Below are 24,721 nucleotides of genomic sequence, written 5' to 3' on the forward strand. Positions count from 1 at the left end.
ACATGTGGTCAGACCTTTTGCTCTGTCTAAAAGAAAATATCTCTTGGATCCATCTAAAATTTGTTCCAGAAGGTCTCAGCCCAAATGAGCGTCTTTTCTTTCAAGTCCTAGACATACACACAAAAGTGTGTATTACTGCATTTTAAGTAAAGATAGGAGTTGCCTAGCAATACAAAGCAGCCAAAAGCATTATTATCAAAGAAGGGGGAAAAAGAGATGAGACATGGAAAGGCTGTGGCTGTGATAGTTAATAATGTGAGAAAACATCTGCTAAAACCAACAGAACTGAGGTCTTTTTAAAAATAAGGTCTGAAGGTGGAAACATGCAGCCTATATGGAACAAATTGCAGGGACTTGTTTCATTTGAATGCTTTATGTGTGACCAGACCAGATTTTTTTTTTCAGCTGGAAACTACTGTTAAACTTAAAAGTAGACTGATTTACTGTTTTAATTTGTTTCTCCCAAATACACAGTTCCCTATTTTGATGATGTCTCTATCTCTGACTACACAATAAACTCTACAAGGGCAACATTCAACAGAAGCTATGAAGAGAAGAGTTATTATATGCCATAGTAGCTGTATATCATCACTAGTCAAATACAAATCTGATAATGCCTTGAAAGTCTGGCTCCAAGTTTTGCCTCTAGGAAAAACAGCTTTAACGAGTTACCCACTATCTGTCACTCACAAGTAGGAATGAAAAGACATGGACTGATGTCACAGTTTGAGGTCACAATCTGAGAAAAATCAACACTAATAAAGTCAAATTAATGTTGATCTTTCTTTGTGGGGAGGGAGTCTGTTGCTGATGCAGGTCATTTCAGTTGGTATGTGGTGAACAATTTCTGCAACATTTAATTTGGAAATAAAAATATACCAATCTTTAGAAACATCATGCTAGAAATGTGAAAAACTTAATGGCACCACATCATTTAACTAATTTTAACACCCCAACAATCATGATTGAATTTCCCTTTTTTGTTATGACTGGCAAGTGAAATGGGGAAAGTCTACACTGTGCAATGTTATATGGCATAAAGCTGACAGTGAGAATTGAAGTAATCGGTCTGCTTACTCATTTCTGAATTTAAGTCTGTTTTGATCCAGTTAAATGTGTGAGGAGAGTAACTGAGGGCTTTGGGTTCATCTTTAAACCTCTGAGAAGGGTCATCTTCCTTAGTGGCCTCAGCCGGAATTGTTTCCCGAAAAGGAAATGACTGCAACCTCCACTGCACTTGGGTCATGAGCTAGACTTGAGCTGCCAAACTACAAAGAGCCTAATCTATTTATAGGAAAACATCGCTACAGTACAGTGATCAGGGGCAAAAGGAACCCTGCAAGACGGAAAGACAGTCGGACGCCAAGGTTACGCGCCAACTGTCAAGATCAACAAGGAGTCGTGCCTTTTTCCTGCTTTATAACTCAAATCCATTTTCCCTGCCTATCCGAAAACATTAAACTATCCCATTACTTTTTACACCGTCGATTTTGACATTTAATACAAGCAAGAAATGCAGCACCTACAAAGCTGTCTCAAGCAATAATCTAAGTAATTTAAGTACAAGTCTGAAAGAAAAACATTCCAGTCATTCTATTTTTTACGCTGAAAATTTATTGAACCTCAGTGTCTCTCATATTCAGATAAAATGAAGAGGACAAGCTATACTTTCAACAAAATTTGTATCTATGCAGAAGTACTGCTGTGGCAACAAGCATATAAAAACTTTAAGGCAAAAAAGCAACATTCTTTGCGTACTAGATTAACTACCACAGAGAGCTGGAGTGAACGCCGGGTATTTAGTGTGGCACAGCCTTAAAGACAAAATGGAAGAGCTCAAACACTCTTTTTAACAACCCACTTAAATTATATCACACAAATAAAGCTGCCATAGCAACAGGATTATAACATTACTTGGCATGCTCAGTAGAATAGGAAAATCTCCTTAGTTCTTATTGCAGATTGATGATTTCTAAATTGCCACAATCAATATTTTCAGTCAGCACATTTTGTTGCTCTTTAGTGTAGGTAAAACAATACTGCCCAAGCTGCACCAACACACAAGACTGAATGCTCAAATAGAAAGGAAAACGATTTATATACCTGTAGAGAGTTAACTTCAAACACTAAACTCCACGTGACGTTAAGCACTGAGGAAAAAATAAAGGAGGAAACTTGCGAATGTACCCACCAAACAGTTATCAAAACATGTCATATACACTATGATTTAGGGATTAAGGATTGGCTATGAACAAATAAGACATCATTTGACGTAATGGTACAGGTCAATACTTGTGAGGTGTGTTTCACCAAAAGATGTTTCTACAAATTTCTGATTGAATTTATGCTCACTGAAATCTACTGTGATGAAGAGGTGAAAGGCTTAATGTTTAACCCTTTACTGGACAAGTGACTATTTTTTGTAATTTCCTCAAACATTAAATATAGAACCAATCCCATGTGTAATGTAGGCTGGCCGTTTAGTAGTTGGAGGTAAGTGAGATGCGGAAGGAGAACAGACAGGTAGGAAATGGCGTGGTCCACTATTTTTAATGTTTTCAATCATCCATAAATACAAACAAAGTGCATGTGCCAAAAGAGTGTAGGTGTAAATGGAGGTCAGAGGAGTAGTGTCTTCTCCAGCAGCAGAACCACAAGTGATGGAAACAGGCGCCTTATATACTGTCCAACTAACTGATGAAAACCACTACAACTCAACAAGGGATATATCAATTTACATAAATGGTTAAAACTAACCTAAAAACCTCCATAAACCAAAACCACAACCATGAACCATATAAAACCCAAGCCAGATCAGCCCCCCCACCACCCCCCCCAATCATCACCAATCACCACCAAAATTTTATCACTTGTTCCTTGTGCCGGTATCAACATTTCCTGAAAGTTTCATCCAAATCCATCCATAACTTTTTGAGTTATCTTGCTAACAGACAAACCACGATGAAAACATAATCTCCACCATTCCTTGGCGGAGGTAATAAAACATTAACCCTGGCTCTCCTTCACATTTCCCTGCCTTGGTCCAGCTCAGAACCTTGACACACCTTGACCTGGACACAAGGACAAGGTAAGTACAAACACACTAAAACACCATTCACTAAACACTTTACGATACACTAACACACAAACACTAAACAAAGCTAAACTCAGGTATTGCACATTTCTATTGCACAGAGTGAATTTGTAGTCTAATTTATGTCTCCCTTGTCTCCAGGGCCAAGCAGCCATCAGTTAAAGTGCTATAGTGTCACCGGGTCTAAACAGGAAAAGGAAAGACCATAAATAATCAATAAACCACTTTTAAAATCAATAGTGTGCAATTATTTTGGTATGTGCAAATATGTTTGTTTAAACTGCTGTGTGCTTTCAAAAGTGCTAAATATGCAAGTTAAAGTGCCCAAGTGAAAAGGTGAAGGTGCTTGTGTTTATACTTGTAAGTAACAAACGGGCTGTTTGTTACACCATGCCTCAGAGAGGTCAAGAAGCATGTTGGTTTTTATAACACTAAACAGTGATTCAGAGAGATTTTACAGAAATTTTAAACCTGTAAATAGTGAATATGAGTGGCCTTTGTCAGTTTAAGACCTTATAACAGTTGTTTTATTGCATGTGTTTACTTTTTAGCAAGTGCTGCTCAGATGTTTTATGGCAAGAGGAGGGAGACTGTTGTCATGACAAATGACGAGGAGGTAAATGACGATGGTCAATAACACACGAAGGTTGAAATTTTGAATTTCAGAGTATTTCAGTGAGTGCCCTATAAAGGGTTAATAGTAAAATATCTTTATCTTGTTGTCCTCTGTCTTTTTCAGTCTGAAGTGAACTGCAGACCATCTTTCATTTTGAATTGGGTTGCTAGTATTTCAGAGACTTACATAGTGTGCAAAAAATAGAGGTCAGGAAGAGTTTTTAGATCATACACATTGTATTTTTACATACAGTATAAAAAAATGCCACTGGCTTTGAGCAATTCATTCTCCTCTTCAGGGCACATGAGATTCTGTAAGAAATCCCCGATCCCTATCTGGAAGTCGGAGACTACAACTTCCTGAGTAACACCTACCCGATCCCTTATTTTCCACTCGGTAAAATACCAAGTAACCAAAACCTCTCTCGTAACTCATCATTAGAGGATGCAGGAGAGACATGAAGATGACAGAGGGAAAAAATAGAAAATAATTCATAAGGTAAAAAAAAAACTGTTGAAAAGAAGTAAAGAAAAGCACTGAGTGAGATGAAAAATGGTGGGGCAGCAGAGGTCCCACAAAGGAAGAAACACAGGAAGGCATTAGCTGTGGAGGGCCCTGAAGGCTCTGTGAATCATTGGCTGGTGTCAGCAGGTCTAACAAAAAAGAGATTTGGTTGTAAATTTTGGTGATATCTAAGAGAAACTGTGAGGTTTTCATAGACTAGGCCTAACTCTGTATGTGGGATTCTCAACACTTTACCATTTGTCTGAATTTCCTCTGGGTAGTTATGAAAAATGATTTCTTTTTATATTATACAGGTTTTAAGACTACAGATTATGACAATATATAGGCAGGAGAGTAATAAGAGGAAAAATCAGATGGAAGTGTGTTTTATATTCATGGGGCACAAATACTCACTGAATGGTTTGAGTATGAAAATGACATGAATTATATGCTATGGCCTTTGCATCACCAGGTATCAGTCGCAACAATCTCCCATATTTACATTTACAGGAGATTTTGGCCTAATACATCACACAACAGTCATCAGTCCACCCTGCAGATATGTAGTAGCCCAAAAGCTTACCAACAGGGTTCCTACAAGTTAAATTTAAGACTTTTTAAGACCTCTTTAAGACTACTTAGAACAGAATTTAATGCCCATTTCACAGCCAAACTGGCAAAATTTTGTGACTCGAATTTAGGAAAATGTATGTAATTACTCCAGCGCATTGATTCCCACTGTTTCGAGTCATTTCTCACCGGGGGCTGCAAAGTTAGCGATAACTGGTTCCTATTTTCAATACTAGAAAAGCACTCGGAGAGCACAGACCTCCGCCAAGGCAGATCAGTGGGCCCCCATGGCCCCCCCACCCCCGATCACCACCAAAATTTAAACATTTGTTCCTTGTGCCAGTATTAGCATTTCCTGAAATTTTCATCCAAATCCGTCCATAACTTTTTGAGTTATCTTGCACACGAACAGACAGACACACAAACCAATGCCAGCAAAAACATAACCTCCTTGGCGGAGGTAATAAATTGTTGGGTTGGAACAGGTGGAACTGAATAGACTAACATTACTTTCTTTGAAGCTTGGACATTTCCCAGACACATTTAAAGACAGCACAGCAAACAAGTTTATGGCAACATAACCTGAGACCTACCGTATCAAACTGAATACCTTTTAAAGACTTTTTAAGGTATTAAATGCAGATTTGTAAATTCAAGACTTTTAAGACTTTTTAAGACCCCATGGGAACCCTGTACCAAGACACCTGAGGTTGGCGAAGGCTACGAATTGGAAGGAGCGTCAACACTTGGAGCCGGCTGCAATATAATAGGTGACATATATTTGGACATTACAGAAATAAAATACTGAGTTCCCATCAAATGTGTATGAAAGAGTCATGTGGGGTCTTGCTGGAAAAGTGATAGGGCGAAGCATTCAGGGCCAAAATTGTTTGCCTTCTCAATTACTTGCAGTGGAACTGGTGTAATTCTCAGTTACAGCTCTCCCATCACCCATATAGGTTCATATTATTGGAAACACTGACATCAAGCTGAAAAAACGAGAAGAAAAACACAGCAGTCGGAGCATTAGAGCAATGATCCGTCTCTAGTTCAATAAGGTAACAGGAGAGCAGGCTAAAACAATCAGCTTTCCTTTCTCTCTTTTCCCTTGTCCCATTGGCAGCAACCAAAATCAGCCAAACATCTGCCATTCCTTCCCAGCAGAAAGGAAGGCTGTTTGTTTCCACTTGGACATCCCTCAGTTATACAACCTCGGTGCTTGTCTGGTACAACTGCTCAGACAGGATATTGCAGGATAGTACAGCTCCTACTTTTTTCCTACTTGAAATTGGTCATCAGAGTAGAAAAAAAAACAGACTGCCTGCATTGTAGGTCTGTGGAACAACTTATCATAAACATCTGAAAATAATATGCATCTTCTATTAAGTCAATCACACACACTTGTAATTAATCATTTTTACACCAAATTAAGAACAGGGTTTGTTCTTTTACAGAAAATCTTTCAAATTTAGACTTAACCACATTGTATATTGATACCACTGTATATGACTTGGAACAGTAGATTTACTGGTCCACTTATTTACTGAAGCTCATTAAAAGAAAGCAATACCAGGTCTAGAGTCTGTATTACACCCATTCAACGTATCCACTCCTGCCTAAACGCCACTCTCCTATCCCAAGTGTCACTTGCCTCTTATTTTCTATTATTAATGGGGGCTCGCTTATGCACTTGCCTCTTGTATTGACCTGTGTGTTACAGTTTCTAAACTGTTAGGTTTCTTTTCCCGTTTATCACAAGAGAGGCTGACAGACTAATGCATGTTCTGAGATCATTGTCAGTGTGAACAATTAAGCAAGGACAAAAAAAACCCCAACCCCAGCATGTGAATATTCTTCTCTGTAAGGTAACACTCCCAGACCTCGAACTATTAACTACTTAACTCTTTTGAGTGCAGCGCATTAAGGGATCTAATTGTTCACTGGTTGACAGATGATGATTCCAAAGTCTTCTGTCTCAAGTACCACCCGTCTGAGCAGGAAACAGTTTGAAGCAATGTACCCCATTTTGCAGAGCATTTTCTACCTGTGATGGAAGCTATTTTTGGCCTGATGAGGGGCAATTTGCCAGAAATAACTCAAATGACCCATTAGCTCTCCAGATCTGATTCCAAAATCCAAAACTCACAAAGTCTTTTAAACATGTCCAAGAAACATAAGAGAGAGGTGACCTTTGAACAAAACCAACATACTAGTAAGCACACGTGATTGTGACCTCAATATAAGGTCACAGACTCTATATACTGTGTGAGCATTTGTGTTTGGTAGCGACTGTAGCAGTGTCAGTAGTGTGAGGGAGTATGACTGTCCAGCAAGTTACATGAGGCAAGTCGTTCCATTGCAGAACAAGTATGTCTGATTACTTTCACACTGCAGTGTGTAATGTGTCTGGAATTTTTTTGACTAATATGTACAGACACACATGCACATCAAATGTTACCATTATGTTCATCGAGCTCGTTGCCAATCTCCTGGCCCATTATCTTCTGTCTGCTGATGACAGCTGCTAGTGCATCCAAACCTGCATCCTGGGCTGCAAAGAGACAAAATTAAAAACATTTGAATATGAGACAGAAAAAGGGAGAAAGTGCAAGATCATAGACATTGTGAAGAGACAAGAAAGAGGAAAAGTTACTGCATACTAATTATTTACAATTCAGATCAACTTTAATCCACAAAGCTCATTACATACATGTTCACAAGAGTGTAGATTTAGTGGGGGGTAGGAAAAACAATAAAGGCATTCCTTTTCAAAAAACAAGCGTAAGAAGGGAGCAATTACACTACACTGTACTTGTGATATAATGAGGCAACTATTTGGGAACCAGGAATGACAGGCTGTTGGGGTCCAGCTCTGCTCACGGTGCCACATGTGAGTCATTCAGTACTTTACCCCACTCAGCCATGCTCCTGTTATTACAACTACAACAGGCCAAGGTAGACAGAAAAAACACAGAAGAGAAGAGAAGAGAAGAGAAGAGAAGAGAAGAGAAGAGAAGAGAAGAGAAGAGAAGAGAAGAGAAGAGAAGAGAAGAGAAGAGAAGAGAAGAGAAGAGAAAGTCTCCAAGTTTGACACACTCACTACCGCAGGAATTTTTTATGACCGCAGCTTCAGGCGCTCACCATTACCCAACTCCACCAGAAATCCCATTGGGGAGTAAAAACCTCCATGTGGTTTGGTTTCACTGTCTTAACAGGAATCTCTGATCCCAAATTGAGAATAACCAGAGACGTAATGGAGACATAGCAATGAAGTGTCACATGGAGTCAGGTGAACTGACATCTGGGCATTCAAGTCATGTCACAGCCAGTCAGGCAACGAGGAAAAGGAGATAGATATGTGTGTATGCGTAACAAATGTTTAGGATGAGACTGCCATGCTGTATTTGCTGATGATGTGTAAAAAAAAAAAAGCAGTTACAATGTATTGATGCACTGGAATATTTGTGTTGAACAGTGTATCTTTGTAACTAAATTTAATTATATGTGATTACCTTCAATAATTCGTTGCTGCTGCTGTTTGATTTCTCCAAAAGTCAGGCCCCTGGTTTCCTCTGTTTCATTAATCAACCAGGGATTGGCAGCACCACCTCCACTTGCTCCTGCGTTTCCAGCCATCAGAGTCGACCTGTAATATCAAACCAAGAGACTGTTTCCAAAAGAATCTACGAGAGCTCTTTCACAAAGCTACTTATTAAACATCCTCACATGTACAAGCAATGCCATCAATGAAAAATTTTTGGAGACAAGCCTTTATAGTAAGATACTGTGAAAATATCAAAGACAAATCAGTTCAATACAAATATAAATAGAAAAACAAAATGTATTTTCTTGTCTGTCATTCACCACTCAAGTACAGAGGTATACACACTGATGATGCAGTTTTTTCAGCTTTATTAACACATGCACGACTTTACAACTTTACACATGTAAAGATTTTTCATCCATACCATTCTTACAGAAAACACATCTGGAATCTGGAATGCTACTTTTTCACACTATGCTTCTTCAAGGAAAAAAGTTACAAAAAAACCTTGTGCCTTTTAAGTTTTTTGGAACACCTGAAATGTACCAATTCACCCAGTGCAGTATGTAAACAGTTTGTGTTAATCTATCACAGGAATGTGGGTTGCAGGGGAGGTTTTGCACTGACAAAGTGACAGATCATAGCACTGTGCACTGTGCTGTGCTGTTCTAAACACAATTGTAAGGTTTAAAGGCAATTCTTCTGCAAATAGTTTAAAGCTGTGTCCCAGACCCCCTCGTCTTGCGGTGATGGGTTCAGGGTCTCGGTGTGAGACTGGATTTAAACAAGTCTGCTGAGAACAAGTCATATGGTGGTCAAGCACAGGAAAAGCGACCTAAGCCACATTTAGACCTAGCTGGAAAAAAGGTCAACACAGTACTGAAAAACTACATAGGAATTTCATGAAGAACACATTATAGTTAAATAGTTTTTATTAAATGAATACAAATGAGAATTGAGACAGGAGAGGACAAAATATGAGTTAAAGAAAATATGTTTCAGGTACTTTATTGTGGTCAGTAAAGCTTTGCAGGACCACTCACAAAGCTGGCTGCCTGAGGCTGATCCCATCAGAGGGGCAGGTATTCGGTCTAATCCTTCTGACATGTTTGATTACTATGAGCCCGCGTGCCAGCCCTCCACTTCCTCCATGCTAGTGCCCAGTGTGTGAAGATCCAATTAACCAGTCAGTGGAGAGCGCCAAAATCAGTCAGGCACATCTCTTGGCAGCCATAATGCACTAGACTGCCGCCTTTGGGGCCTGAGCATCCACGTCCTGACTGAGTGACTTGGACAGGCAAGATTTAACTAATTACAACTATTTCCAGGGCAATCAAATACAATGGAATGGTTAGTGAATAATAGAGAAAAGGTGGGTCCAAGGGGCAACAGGGTGAACTAAGCTTTCAACTGTAGGCACCATCCCCTTCTTTCAGAACTTCTGCTCTGTCTGAAATTGAGATACTTACAATGAATTGGTTACGATAAATATTTTTAAGATATTACTATTAAGATATTATAATTATTTAACTAAAGTACATTCTCTTTCTTAATCAAAAGTGCTCACAAAAAAGGGAAAAAAAGAGTACCTTAGATTAACTAAGCATGGCCAATCCACCCCCTCCCAAAATCTGTCCTGCAGAGACCACACAGTGGGAATAGGTCCTAGCCACAAATCCAAATTACCCACCACATATCACTGTTAAAGTTAAGTCTCACTGAGCAAAGTAAATACCATAAAACCACATGATTACAGTTTGCAAAGCTAATTTATTTGGAAATGTCAATTTTTGATTTTCTTTCTTTTTTCCTTTTTACCAGAGCCTTTAAAGTAATTGGGTGTGTGGTCTGTAAAAGATGAAAGCCTTTGTAAAGTACCACTAAGTAGATTAATCCAAAAAGCTTGTGAAAGAGTAAGGCAGTCTCATGTCAAGGCATCAATAAAGTATTCCTCTAGAGCCTACTGATCTGATGTTGTTATTTTGAATGCAGGTCAAACAAAGAACCAGAAGTACAGGCTAAACGGAGTGGCTAACTAACAAAAATAATTGAGCAGGACAAAAGAAGACAGAGGAAGTCAACAACATGACACCATTTCCTCTTTCTGTCCAAACAAATATCACCTGGCCTGCACAAGGTCAAATATTACACAAAGTAATATGACTGTTGCTTATGGTTTCCAAAGTTGTCACACCAACCTAATATCAAATGGAGAACAGGATATAAGTTATGACATTCAGCTCTTTGACTAGCTCCCTAACTACTTCTCAGTAGACAATTACAAACTGTACACTCACTCCTTCCATCTCTAATCACACACTTAGACACATTTGTCCACTTAAAGAGTTGCCAAATGTTTGATCAACAGTGCGAAGCGAGCAAATGTCTTAATGAAAAGAAATTACCTATGAAGTTAAACATCCTGTCAAAATGTCAGACAGAGACACTTCCTTCCGTATGATAGCACAGGAAGACTGGACAGGTCATACCGGATGTACAAAGACTTTCACACAGTTAGTGACCAGTGACATATCATCAAAGTCAAGCGAAAAGCCTATGACCTCTCTGGTCACGGAAATAGTCAAAAGAATGAGGAGTCATTATTTTTAATTGGACACCTTCCACCAGATATTACAAAAAAAGGATCTCAGAGGAAAATCTCAAAATGAAAGGTGGCATCTTCTGAGCAAGATGCCCTCTAAATTTTCATAGGTTAATGCTTGGTTAGCTCTTCTGACAGTGACTCAAAGTGACAGACTAAGATTCAAGGCAGCCTGTTAGTTATTTTTACTTAGAGAGCTTTAGAATATCTCTCCCTAAAAAGAACAGGCATTTTTAAGGCAGTGTTAATGAGCATCCACCTGTAGATTATGTGGACTGTATTCTTAATAAATACAAGGGATAAAAACAAGTGAACAAACACATCAGGATAAAATATCTTTCCAAAATGTACCTGGCTGGTTCAGGCTCACTGATGTCTCCCTTGAACGTAGCATTGAGCTGCTTCTCCCTGGTTAGCAGGTCGTCAATAAGGTTCTGCCTCCTGTCAGCTTCTGCCTGCATTCTGATGTGGCAATATTAAGGTCAAAAAAATAAAAGACCAACATCACCTGGACTTCAGTGATATTGCCCAGATGATCCTATTGTCGTTACATTTTACTTAGGAACATCAAAGTTATCTAAATGGTAAATCTTCAGTAGTAAAAACACTTTTTCAAAAGACTATAATGCCCTCTATTGGAACACAGCAGTCACTGCAAACTGAAAAGCCCTCGAAAATAAAATGTAATCTGAGTCTCATGACTTTCACTGCCCATAAGGAAGGATACACCCGTCGAGATGATGAAGCCCGCAACAAACTCTCTTTAAGCTGGGCAATATTCTGTTTCAGCTTCTGTAACGATGCCCGAAGAGTCATGTTGATCTAAAAAAAAAAAAATACAATAAACATTCACATCATTTGACTAGTCAACAAAGCTTAGCTCAATAACGCATTTATACTTCAAACGCACGTATTTATAATTAGAAATACTAACACACTGCTTACTTTGGCTGGATTCCCCCCAGTTCTCTGCTGCCTGTTCCGTTCCTGAATATTTTCTGCTATTTCCTGTGCCAGTCGACATGTGGCATCATAATTCTGTAACCTTGAGAAGTAAAAAAAAAAAAAAAAAAAAAAGAGAGAGAGAGAGAGAAACATAAGTCATGTAAATGTGTGTGTGTTTTAGTGCATACCAAGAAGTAGATCCTGGCAAAGACTTCAGTTGTCTGACGGTTAAGGTTATAAAGAATTAACATATTTCGGACTGCTCCGTTTAATTATAAGGCTCATTTACTTTACACATTTAAGTGTTTGTGTTGTCCACCAACCCGTCGCTTTTACGTTTTAGGTGTAACGTAAGAATTTGGTTAAAGCTTCGCATTTAGTGTGTCACCTAAACACTTCCTTTTCCTTTCGTTTCCCTTCAGTCTTACAGCTTTCACCACACCACAACCCTATTTTAACCCCTTTTTAGGATTTTCACTACACAGTCATAATACCTTTAACCAACGGAAAGTCAGACAAGACAAAAGACAAATTAAATCCCTCTGAAAAAGAAAAGTTAATGTGTCTGGCTAACTTAAAGCTCTACAGGGAACTAGCTAAAACAGTAGCTAGCATGCAAATGTATTAACTTTTTAACTTCACTATCGACTGACATTTTTTATACTTGTGATAAAATAATCATAGATGTTTAAAATGTCACTTACCAGGGATCCTGTGACATTTTTTAAAGTTAACTACGAAGATAAATCTACTTTAATCAAGTCAGTAGGAGCTAATGACGAGCAAACTGTTTCTTGTTTGGGTGTGACGTCATTACGGCAGCCCGTGTGTAATACGTGACACCAGGCGGTGGCAGAAAAGCGAAAGTGCGTTGCTTTTTATCAATAATGGGAAAATATCGCACAATGTGATGCGTTTCACAGGTGTAAATGTAACGCAATGCTACCATAGACAGTAAAAATTAATTAGCGAAATTTAACTAGGTAAACAACACGGATAGACCATAGTCAGTGAAACCTACCCATTATGTGAGAAAGAAATACTAGTAGTCTACAGGTTAGACATAATGGGTTTTGTTGCAGAAGTTACTTATGCCTTTCTCTCTAATCACCTTGGACTGTGCAATTGATAAAACAAGTTCAAAATTGATAGTGTGTGTTTTAAGAAATTTACTGAAAAGATTAAAGCAAAAATGACAATCTAATAATAAATCAGGGATCTAAGTATTATGACATCACAATATCGTTATCATCATATCATAAAACGAATTGTAATGATTCTGAATTATATAAATTACATTTTGTCTTTTATTTCTTAAATTACGCTTGAGGTGTAATCATTCATCAATCAATTCAGAATCAATTCTCGCTTGTTCCAGCCTTCATTGAAATTGAAAGAACCAAAACACGTCCATAATAATGAAATTCTGACTGTTTTTCAGTTCCCTTACATGTGGAGCCCACATATGAGATAAGTACTCACAGAGGTTTTATGTTTCATGACAAAACAACGCTTGTGTTTGGTTAAAAACACATATCTGTTGTGCAGAATAATAACCTTTGCTAGATTTCTTGGAATAGACCCATTTGGCATTTTGATACTACGTATGCAAGCAGTTTCAGACAAAATACCAACATTTACGGCATGATACTCATTATATTTCTGATGACCTAGTCCTAGAAAAAAAGAAGGATTGATTTGCTTGGATTAGACTGCCTACAAATCTAATAAATAATAATTCAAGGTATTTGTTAACTTCAATTGCAGAAACTCTTTCCAAATTTGCAGATGCACAGTAGGTACTTATTTCACTGTAGTAAACAGGGTTATTTCAAGGGCAACCTACAAATAAAACCAATATCTTTTCTTTGTCATGTGATCTAAATATTTTTATTATGGTATTTTGGTTTATTGTGATGGTATTCAGGCTACTCCAGTCTAGACAATGATTAATTACTTCTGAGAATGAGACAGATTGTAATGGAAAAACCTTTAACAGGAATAGCAGTGGAACTTTTCCTGTTCAGTGCCTGAAAACACCACAAACAACCCATACCTGTCTCACATGACCACAACCCACAGGTGCATATAAAGCCCAGCCTCTGAGTACGTGCAGCAAGTAACAGGTGACACCAACATTCTCTACTTGTGTTTCTTTCACAAATAGGACTTGAGATGATTGAAGTCTCAAGAACGCCAGAGTTTTCTAATTGTGGAAACATGAATTCATTGTCTTTGGGATCATCTTCTGGCCAAGATCTGACCAGTGGAAGCAGGCAGAGGTCTCATTCTTACTATAAAGTTGCAGAAAATCTGCAAACACAGACTGAGGAAACATATTTAAGACCACGTTCCAGGTATGTTTTTGATTTCAGCTTCTTTTATTTGCTTCTCTTTCATCTGGAATTACTTGTTACATATGGTTGTGTTTTAATGTATTAGCCAGACTGGATGACTGACACACAAAGCCATCATGACATCTAAAAAGAGGTATAATTATTACCAAACGTATAATAACTACTGAATTACCTGCTCTTCAGGTCCTTCTACAGTTATGAGACATCAGAGGTTGACTCCGACTTTGACATGAAAAACTTTAGCAGGTCGAATCCACTAAGGCAGAGGGCGAGCTCACTGCAGTTTCAAGGGAACAAAAAGGAGAAAGAGAGAAAGAAAGAAGGTAATGGGGGTGGTGTACGAATCCAATCCAAGAAGTCCAAGACAAAACAAAACAAGCATTCAGTCTCTAAAGAACAAACGGGTACTTAATGAATGATTTAAATAACTTTTACTCATTCATTATTCCAGATAATGAGTGTCACTTCAGTGTTTTCAAATCTATCCATGCTCTTTTATTTAGGCAGTAAAGGCAGTCTTAAGTCAGTATTCATGATGACTATCTCCGAGTATGACAATTGGGAAATTTCCTCCAGTTCGGGAATGAAGTACGGACAGTTTGTGGATTGGGAGAAAATAGACCCTGAAGCTGCAGAAAGATACCAGGAGATCCTAAAAAGTGAGCACCAGCAGCTGAAAACTATGGCCAGAGAAGGATTCTGGTCCATGCCCCACACCCTGAGGGCCAAAGCTTACTACCACATAATCCGCAGCATCAATAACAGGTTAAGACTGTCACTGGATCTATTTTCTACATACAGTAATCTAAATGAATCAGTAAAGCATGAATTCACTTCAATGGAAAAGATTAGTTACTTCACCAAACGGTCTAAATGTGGTTTCATGTCTGTGTTCTTGCAGTAAGACTACCTCTCCAGAAAGAGATGTCTACTATGATCTGGCTAAAAAGCTCTTTGGAGAACAAAAACTCAGCAGCCACCCTGTCCCAGAGTATATGGAGGCCGGAGAAATACCTAGGTATGAAACATCACTGTTCTGATCATCTTCATACCAGTCAGTGTGATCATTTTGTACAGTGATAGTCTGAGTTATCTGAATAATAAAAGAAAGATTAAGATTTTTAATGTCTCAGAATGTAAAGTCACTAATTGTGCAGATTCTGTGACAAATAGTCATGAGCCAGAAAATTATTGAACCGTTGCTAACAGGCTAGTTTATGTAGTTTTATATAATAGATTACTTTATTTATTTGTGGATTTGTATGTATGTTATTCAGTTGTGGAAAAAATTATTAGACCATCAAAAGTCATCAGAAACAATGGTTATGCAATAAAGTAGTAACTCCTGTGTGTATCATGTGACTAAAACAGACAGAAAAGAAAACATGGAATGCCTAAAAGCATTGTTTTTGTCAGTACAATGCCATAGCTATTGATGTAAGAACTGAAGTGATTTTGGTTATTATCAAGAAAACATAGAAAATGGATAGATATCAGCTCTGAAATTAAACTCTTATGAGCTATTTTTGTAGTTCTCATTATATTTATCCAAACAAATGTATCTTTAGGTGTACCAGGCATTAAAGTGAACAAGAAATTGAAGAAAACAAGGGTGGTCTAATAATTTTTTTCCGCCAACTATGTGCCCACTTGTGACATTCTTAGGACTTGTAATATATTTACTTTCACAAATCTTGGTGAGTAGTGGTCAAGCAGAAAAGCAGAAAAACATGTAATTGCAATGCCTTCCCAATGGACTACTCTATGTCCAAATGAGTTAATGAGTTTTCTTCTCTTACTCAGATATTGCCTCAACGAAGCTGGTCTGAACTCTGTCAAAAAGATCCTTCTTTGCCTCGCCAAATACTTCCCAGACATGAACTTCTGTCCCATCTTGCCTGCCCTGGTCTCCCTCATCCTCCACTTTAGCCAGGATGAAGCAGAGTGCTTTTTCAGCGTGTCCCGACTCATCTCTTACAACGACCCAAACAAACGTTACATTGACCAGAATTTCCTAACCTACCGTGCTTCTTGCATGACTTTTGGAGATCTTGCCAACAAGTGTTGCCGTGGCATTCGTAAGCTGATTGCCAGTTCTCACCAGAACCTTTTTGAGTTTTATTCCGACTGGATCATGTGGATCTTTGCTGATCTTCCGTTCACATACGCCATCAGAGTGCTTGATGTTTACCTGCTGGAAGGCTACAAGGTCCTCTACAGGTTTGTAACTTCATCATTTTTACATATATCATACACAAAAACCCTAAATCTGTGCATATGTTATGTATTTGCCATTACATACAAAAAATACCCATGAAGGAAACACAGAAGTGAAAGTGTTTCCCAATCGTTCTAGGGTGGCATTGACTTTGCTCAGCCTCTACAAAGTATCAGTGTCCTCTCGAGTGGCAGATGTGGAAGACTTCAGAACAGATATGAAAAGGTTTGTGCAAAATGTAGATCGCCACTGCACAGTTGAAAAGCTTCTGGAAAGAGCTTTCCAGATTCCAATGGCTACACGGAGAGAGCTCAACCTCCTCTTCAATGCCAATAAGGATTCTCTCATGCAAAAAGGTGTCAGCATGCATCAGAAGAGGTGGGTGAAAATATGACAGATATTGTAGCATACTTTTTTGTGACAGATTATTAACCCATAAAGGCCCAGTGCTACTTTTATGTCAATACCCAAATGAACTTTTCTCTCTATTTAACCTTTCGTACGGAATTTATCACCATTTATTATAATACTATTCACTGCCTTTTGCATTTTTTCTTTGAAAATTATGTATTTTCCTATATTTAATTTACTGATCACGTAGATGTTCATAAAAACTCAGATTAAAGTTGAAGGTTATTGTGTTAAAAACAGAGAAAACAAAGGAAAAAGTTACTTTTTCAGCAAAGATATCATTAACTGAGCATAAACCGAGTGTTTCCATCCACTGTCATTGATCAAACTCTATGGGTTTTACTGGTGAATTAATGTTGTAGAAGATAACGGTGTTTCCACGTTCACTACAGAGCCTCTGATAAACATGAAAAGATGAAAAACTGCATTTTACACCAATTGTTTACATGTATTGATAGGATTAGTGGATCAACAGATATTAAATATTTACATCAGTAGATGGTTTTGTTCAGTGGTTGATGTTTGGGTCTTTATGGGTTAAAATGAAAAAATGTGGACATATTGCTCATGTGCATATTTTGATTCTACTTTATCATCATCATTTGTTTTATGTTCAAAAAGGCAGTCTGTCGAAACTGTGGACTTCAACAGCTTTAGCTCCAGTGTAGTGACAGGGACTGAGATGAGAGTGGTGTGGGCCTGGATACCTGAACGCTTCGCCCTTTTCAGTCCCATCAGGCTGTTCAGTACAGTAGAACACAAAAGAAGTCTTGCCTCGTGAGTAACCTTTGTTCAATGTGTTAAATGTACACATAGACCACCTGTGACTTCAAAAATCATTTGTGTCATTTGGTCTTTGCACATGCGAAATACAAAAATGAGGTCAGGACATTACACAGATCATTAACTCTAGAATATAGTGTCCCAGCAATGTAAAATAGATACTCAGGTGCAGTTACGTAATAGAGGGGCAGTGTTTTTACTGTCAACATGTTTGCTGTGAGTGTGACTTAACGTCTATGGTGGCAAATGTTACCCAGAAAAAAAAAAAGTCAGAATTTCTACAGACATGCAGCTAAAACTCACACCCAAGCCTGCGCTCATTTTTTATGTTTTTTGTTTGTTTGTTGGTTTTCTTTGAAGGCATCAGTTTGTTTCATGTTAAAACATTTCCTCTGTATTTCTGTTTTGTCTGATACAGGTTTTACTCCCATGTGGAAGGACATGAGCCTGCAGTCTTGATAATCAAAACTGTGGATGAGGAGGTAAAGGCTCTGCTCTTTAGTCATGTTTTATTTTTCTTCTAGCCGGTGACATTAAACAAAAGACTTAATGTTATAAACTTTGCTGTCCCCATTTCACAGGTCTTTGGTGCTTTTCTATCAACTGATGTGATAGAAAGAAGAAAGCATGATAGTGGGGAACTTACATATTTTGGAACTGGGGAATGCTTCGTTTTCATGGTAAGGTTTAAACATTTTTTCTCCGAAGTTCACCTCACGCATGTCATATCCAGCCTCACTCTTAAAGAGACAGTAACCCCTTTTACACAGCACTTCTGTTATGGAGATATTTCGCCTTTATTCCGGAACGACGTCTGTGTAAATGAAATGGTTGCCTCATTTGGTCCCAAGGTGTCGTTTTGATGGCATATTTTGTGTGCAAACCTCGCACCGGGGGGATTTAAAAATGAGTGTGGGCCGTGTACAGTAAATACATATCAATGCGACCAGAAAGATGTTGAACTGGGGAGATGCTGAGATCCGCAAGCTGTTGTCACTTAGGGCGAAGGACTCTATCCGTGCTAACATTTGTGGAACGGTGAAAGACCAGGTGACTCCGGAGAGGTTAGCAACACCACAATGCAAGGGGTATTTCCGATGTGCCAGTTATACATTACACTATACGCTGCGCTGCATCACACACACACACCCCTTTGATTCTGGAGCACAGGTCCACTGTGTAAAAGTCCAGCCTGTCTCACCTCTGTTACTCCTTTGGCTTGGCTGTGGAAATCAGTCAGTGGTGGAAAAAAGGTGGGATCAGCATCTCACCTTTTTCCAGGATCTCTGTGTAAAAGCGGCTAGTAATTTCAGATGAACGGATATCATGATTCCTCATAAAAAGTCTACTGGAATGCTAGTAAAACTGCAAAGCGTGTGTCATGATCATTCTTTCAGCTTCGTCCCAGCATGGAGCGCTACCAGCAGGCTGTGTTCAGCATCATGACCAGAAGAGCTTCCCCTCAACAGGACGGAGCCTACAATGACACCACCTTCCAGATACCCAAAAGTAGCAACTTCTACATGACCTCCACCACTATGTTTAATGGTGCTACAAAACTGATTTGCCCTGCTGGGACCCCCCAGGACCCAAGCTACCTCACAGTCCCCTTCACTGTCCCATCAAAGCAACTCATGACTGCCAAAGAGCCAAAGAGACCCAAGGAAGAAGAGGCCTCCATGTTCATAGCTGGCAGTGACACTCAGCTCATTATTGGTACGTCAGCTACACATATAGAATACATACAATACAATACAATACAATGCAATACAAGTGACGTCAGGATTTTGTTGATAGTGCTCATATGCTCTGCTTTCTCTCAGGTGGTGATGGAGGCCACGCTCTCTCCCTTCAGGAAGATCTAGAAGGAGGATTCTCACAACCTTGTGACACATTCAAGAGCGCCCAACTGTGCAAGGGACCTTTCAAGATCCAGTCTCTGGAAGTCTGGGGGATCCAGAACTCTATTTCCTTCTCTCATTGTTTTTCCTCACACTAAGAGAATGAGGAGATGAATGTGCTTATACTGTGCCTTATGGTCAGTCTTGTCTTGAGCCAGCTTTTGTTGATGCTGTTTCTTCAGGTTTATTGATGTAATTCCAAATATTTATTTTGTGAAATGTGCATTGTGGCATGCATGATTTTCTTGACTTGTTCTCATATGTTCGGAGGCTTGTTTGAGACCACTGTGTAATTGCTTAGAACTTATACTGCCACATATTGTACCAGAACATTACCTGCTCGTACTGACTGATCTTATTATATGTGGTATTTATATTACATTATTTAAAAACTGAAATGTATATTTTTTATCATTATTTAATAGATTTTGCATAACATGTATCTATATTTCAACAACTATATCTAGTATTAATCCACCTATCCCATAGACCCTGTAGACTAATTAATCTGTTTTGTGGTCCTAAAGTGAGCTTCAGGCTGTTAACATTATGACTATATAATGTCCTCTTTCTGCTACATTTTGAATACTACAAGCCACTTATCATAAAAATAAACTGATTAATGAATTAATGTTGCAGTGCAAAAACTGGCAGGGATAATACGCATGCTTTGAGCACTGGCCTTATCCCCTGCTGCTCCTTTAGAATATACTGGAAGAGATGTGGAGGTACTTTATAAAGAATAAAAGCAGACAGAGGAAGCCAACTACACTGTTTGTTAGTCACTGCAAAGATGATCGGATATTGTTAAGGTGCCTGAGGAAGTTTTGAATAATTTATTACATTGGTATAATTTATTGATTTTATTTTCTATGAATTGTATTGTTTGATTTGCATATTATGCACAAGAGCACAATTAAATGTTGTGCACAGTCAGGATCCATGCCTATCTTCATCAAGTCTATTGCCATTACTATTTATCTAAAGTTAATAACTGATTTTCTCTAAATTTTTCAAGTTGTAATTGCATCCCATATGCACAGGTCTTGTCTTGTACAGAATGTCATTGTGCCATGGACTGAATAAACACCCTTGACTGGGTTATAATGGTATAAACGAAGAGGTCCTCTATATAACTATGGATTTTTTTCCACGTTATAATGTAGTGGAAAATTTTGAACATATCTAACATCTGAAGTGGGTTTATTGTTATTATTATTATTATTATTATTATTATTATTATTATTATTATTATTATTATTATTATTATTATTATTACATTGACAAAACTGGAAATGCTATGTTTCGACAGTGACAAAGACAAAGCCTCATTGGTTTATTCTTGAATTGATTTTCGTTTTAATCAAATAATAAAATATGGGATGGATAATACACGCTTTTGTGGTGACAACAAACACAAATCTTGGTACCGATACAGCAGTGAAATTAAAAAGCAACCCAGACGGTTTCGTCCAAACGTCTCAACCGGAAAAACTACGAGGGTCAGTGAACGCCTCACGTCGCAGGAACGTTAACCCGAGGCTCCCATAGCTTATTTTACAAGCGGCGGTCGGCTATGTGAAGATGTTATATAGACAAAGACCCAAAGGATGTGGAGATAAGTTGTGACCAGTTTATGGTTTTTAGCAGCATCACAGGTGAGGCTGAGTGTTGTAGAATCAACTGAGTCTGTGTAGTTTGACACCAGCTAGCTAACGCATCGTTAGCCTTAGCTCAGTTAGCTACCCTGCTATTTCTATGCATGTGTTTGAAGTTTAAAAAAAAAAAAAAAAACAGAAAAATAAAAAACAAAAGCTACAGTCAGTTTTTAAATCAAATCAACATATGCTTACAAATGGTTAACATAAAGCATGGGAGAGTAGAGGGTTTTTTTTGTCGTGTGACCTGATAATTGTAGAGGCCTGTACGTTTTTCTTGTTATAACAGCTAGCTAAACACGATTGTGTCCAGAGCGTTATATAGTTTACAGCATTTTTCCATCTAAGTTCTTCTATTGACATGCATTTTCTACTTAGAGATGTTTTACTACTACCCCATTCCGTTCCTCTTTCAACATTGACCAAATATTCTGTAGCAGAAGACGTTGCGTGTTAAAACAACGTAAATCTCGGCGTTGAAATAGTTAAACATAAACTATAGGGCTGGTTTTGTCGTTAATGGCAGCTGCCTCGACATTTTGAAATTCAGTGCTATTTAATACAGCCAGTGGAAAGACAAGCATCACTATCACGATCTCTCCTTTTTTTACTTGTATATATATAAAAAATATTGCCAGCCTAAGAAATTCATTATGAAATGGCAGGTAGAAGTAACTTACAGCATTATTCATCACTGACTGACAATGACTCACTGCTCTATAATACTGATATGGATTTGTTTTTTGTGTCTGTGTTTTCAGTTGTATGAAAATAAGCTTCAGTCATGGGTCCTGACACTGCATCTGTCCCTAATGAATCTTCAGAGGAAAGTAAGTGGGATGGTTCCTTGTGAGTAAGTGGAACTAACAATAAGTAGATAGGTTGCGCATCAAGGATCAAGCAGTTAACATTCAAGGACCTCAGATTAGAGCTACATTACACGTATTCTGTCGGTAGAAATCACACCTCAACCCTCGAAATTAATTTCAGCTGTTGGTCATACTGGATAATAGGCTTAAAGAACTAGAGTTACTTCGGGTTCTTAAGTGTGTTTATTTTCATCATTATGTAATATGTGACTAATTAGAGGAAGGTATTCAAAGAAAAGTGTTTAAATTTTTTTCCCTTTCTCCTCAGGTCTGGGAGAAGTTGTTGTAAAGGTAATCTCAGAGTCAGATTCCGCCGAGGTTTCAACAAGCACCGAGCCTATGAACTCCAAACAGCTGGAGAGCAACATATCCAACAAGTATTATTCTTGTTCTGTTTGTGGGAAGACATTTGATAGACCATCTAAGCTAGAGAGGCATAAACCTGTACACACGAAGAAGCCTAAAATGCTTCACCAGTGTGAGCATTGTGATAAGACTTTCACACAACCAGAGAAGCTGATTCGGCATCAGAATAGCCATAATAGAACTAACATCCATCCTTGTCCTGATTGTGAAAAAGTGTTTAACCGACCATCAAAATTGGAAAGGCATAGACGCACACACTCAAAAAAACCGAAGGTGCCTCATCAGTGTTCATACTGCAAAAAGTCTTTCAGTAAACTTAATAAACTTGTACGTCATGAGCGAATGCACACTGGGGAGAAGCCTTTCACATGTTCAGTCTGTGGGAAAGGCTTCTCTGAGGCAGGTCACTGCAGAGCACATGAAAAAACCCATGAGGAGCAACCAGAAAAACCTCACAACTGCACAGATTGTGGGATGAGTTTCTTTAAAGCTTCAGAGCTCCGTCGCCATTTCCGCTCACACACAGGAGAGAAACCTTTTAGGTGCACCTTGTGTGACAGCTGCTTCTCCCGCTCAGAAGGACTTAAAAGACACATGAGGAGTCACACTGGGGAGAGACCGTATAAATGCATTATCTGCGCGAAAGGATTTTATTCTCGTCAGGATTTGAACATTCATGGGTTGACGCACTCGGGGGAGAAACCACATCTCTGCCCTGTGTGTGGCAAAGGTTTCTCGCAGTTGGGCAATATGAAAGAACATGAGCAAAATGTTCATATCAAGTCAGAAAAGTATATTTGCAATGAATGTGGAGCAACTTTCACGCGATACAAGTCACTAACAAAGCATCAGCGGACGCACACAGGCGAAAGACCCTATCTGTGCCTAACCTGTGGGCGCAGGTTTTCTTGGAGCCACTCTTTGAGCAGACACCGGAGGACACACACACACAGGCAGTTGTCTATGGACACATCAAAAGACATGTTAAATTTTGAAGGAACCTCTGAGGTTCTCAGCAATTAAAAGTAAGAATGAAGTTAATGTTACGATCATTTCCAGATTCTGCAGACAATTAACGTTTCTTCATAGTGCTTGTAAGTTCACAGAGAACTCATTTTAAAACTTTGTAATGATTCATCTTGTTGGGTGTTTTGTCAAACTGGCAAACATTTTTACAAATATTAGTAAATGGATACAGACTTTTTTGCTTAAATGTTAAGAATCACAGTTGAAATATGGATTTCACTTTCTTAATGTTCATGTTTAGTAATGTGTATGATACATTGTGCATAGACATTTGTATTGTCAATTGAACACATCATGTATATTCATGATATGTGTATATAATACAAGTTAGCTGCTGTAGCTGGTGTGGAGCAGCTTTTTTCTTACGTATCTTTAGACTGTATATAACAATATTGCAACTTAATTCCTATTTATGATGAAGCAAACAATGTCAAACAACCAAAGGTTTGGTCTGTTGATAATTTGACAAATATGAGAAACCAAACTCATACCAAATAACGGTTATTAAAGTCTCTGATTTTATGATTTGTACAGATTTCATGTTAAGGTCAATATATAAAAATGAATGTTATGTAAGAACAGAAGTACACATCTGTTAAATGAAAAAGCAATCAGAAATGATATGTTTCTGTAACTGTTACAGTACTATTTGGGATGACAAGTGTGTTTACAAGTGGTTTCTGTGAACTGACTGGTGAAATGCTGTGGGTGTCATAAATCCGAAGGTCAGTCCACACACTTGATGTATGACATGTTTGTTTAGTGCTTGTGCATTGAGGAATTGTTATGTTTCACTTGGATAAAGCTTGTACAGTGTAACTGAGGCAAAAAAAAAAACATTTAAATATAATCTTTATGCAAAAAAAACAATGGAACTGGCTGTTGATTTTTGCTTTCATTTTGACTTTGTTTTGCAAGGCATTAAAAAGTGAACTATGTCACTATTTATTGAATTTAACAAACCATTAAAAGTATGTTTTAGACCCTAAAATTTAGAGGAATATGTAAGTAAATATGTAGGGGACACACTAGAAGCAGTTACATGTACCTCAGACATAATATTTATACATTTCTTAGCTTCAACCACTACAATCACACAAATAGGGACCATTCAAGAATGCCACATCACTATAAAATAAACATCTCAGACGTGCTGATATGTTTCCAGAACACTGAACGTAGGACAATAGTCTGCATTCTGTACCTTTTGCATACAACCGCTTTGCAATTCGATGTTCCATGAGGCTGTGAACGCAG

General features: G+C 38.3%; 3 protein-coding genes across 4 annotated transcripts in view; 2 read left to right on the forward strand and 1 right to left on the reverse strand.

Annotated features, from left to right (window-relative positions):
* The window catches only part of stx8 (syntaxin 8), a 48,321-nt gene extending 35,628 nt beyond the window's left edge, over window positions 1–12,693 (reverse strand). The window contains exons 1-6 of the mRNA XM_030137244.1: window positions 12,580–12,693; window positions 11,876–11,975; window positions 11,658–11,752; window positions 11,282–11,392; window positions 8,297–8,430; window positions 7,243–7,335 (exon numbers count right to left, since the gene is read on the reverse strand). Of these exons, the coding sequence (XP_029993104.1) occupies window positions 7,243–7,335; window positions 8,297–8,430; window positions 11,282–11,392; window positions 11,658–11,752; window positions 11,876–11,975; window positions 12,580–12,596 (550 nt within the window). The 5' untranslated portion in view covers window positions 12,597–12,693. The remainder of the gene's footprint in view (window positions 1–7,242; window positions 7,336–8,296; window positions 8,431–11,281; window positions 11,393–11,657; window positions 11,753–11,875; window positions 11,976–12,579) is intronic.
* A 1,311-nt stretch (window positions 12,694–14,004) lies between these two features.
* On the forward strand, window positions 14,005–20,482 carry LOC115421298 (TBC1 domain family member 24-like). 2 transcript variants are annotated; one of them, XM_030137115.1, is made up of 11 exons: window positions 14,005–14,232; window positions 14,416–14,636; window positions 14,736–14,997; window positions 15,134–15,250; window positions 16,036–16,452; window positions 16,589–16,828; window positions 17,483–17,638; window positions 18,063–18,126; window positions 18,226–18,324; window positions 19,042–19,360; window positions 19,468–20,482. In XM_030137115.1, the coding sequence occupies exons 1-11, from the start codon at window positions 14,051–14,053 to the stop codon at window positions 19,641–19,643; spliced, it is 2,253 nt and encodes a 750-aa protein (XP_029992975.1). In that variant the 5' UTR covers window positions 14,005–14,050; the 3' UTR covers window positions 19,644–20,482. The 2 variants fall into 2 exon arrangements, with proteins under 2 accessions (XP_029992975.1, XP_029992982.1); XM_030137122.1 differs by having other exon boundaries at window positions 14,416–14,555.
* Window positions 20,483–20,621: 139 nt separating this feature from the next.
* On the forward strand, window positions 20,622–24,331 carry LOC115421337 (zinc finger protein 239-like). The gene is made up of 3 exons (XM_030137183.1): window positions 20,622–21,203; window positions 21,965–22,033; window positions 22,341–24,331. Exons 2-3 carry the CDS (start codon window positions 21,988–21,990, stop codon window positions 23,459–23,461), a joined length of 1,167 nt encoding a protein of 388 aa, XP_029993043.1. The 5' UTR covers window positions 20,622–21,203; window positions 21,965–21,987; the 3' UTR covers window positions 23,462–24,331.
* The last annotated feature ends 390 nt before the right edge of the window (window positions 24,332–24,721 follow it).

This window comes from Sphaeramia orbicularis, chromosome 1 (genome assembly GCF_902148855.1).
Source record: "Sphaeramia orbicularis chromosome 1, fSphaOr1.1, whole genome shotgun sequence".
Taxonomy (NCBI): Eukaryota; Metazoa; Chordata; class Actinopteri; order Kurtiformes; family Apogonidae; genus Sphaeramia; species Sphaeramia orbicularis.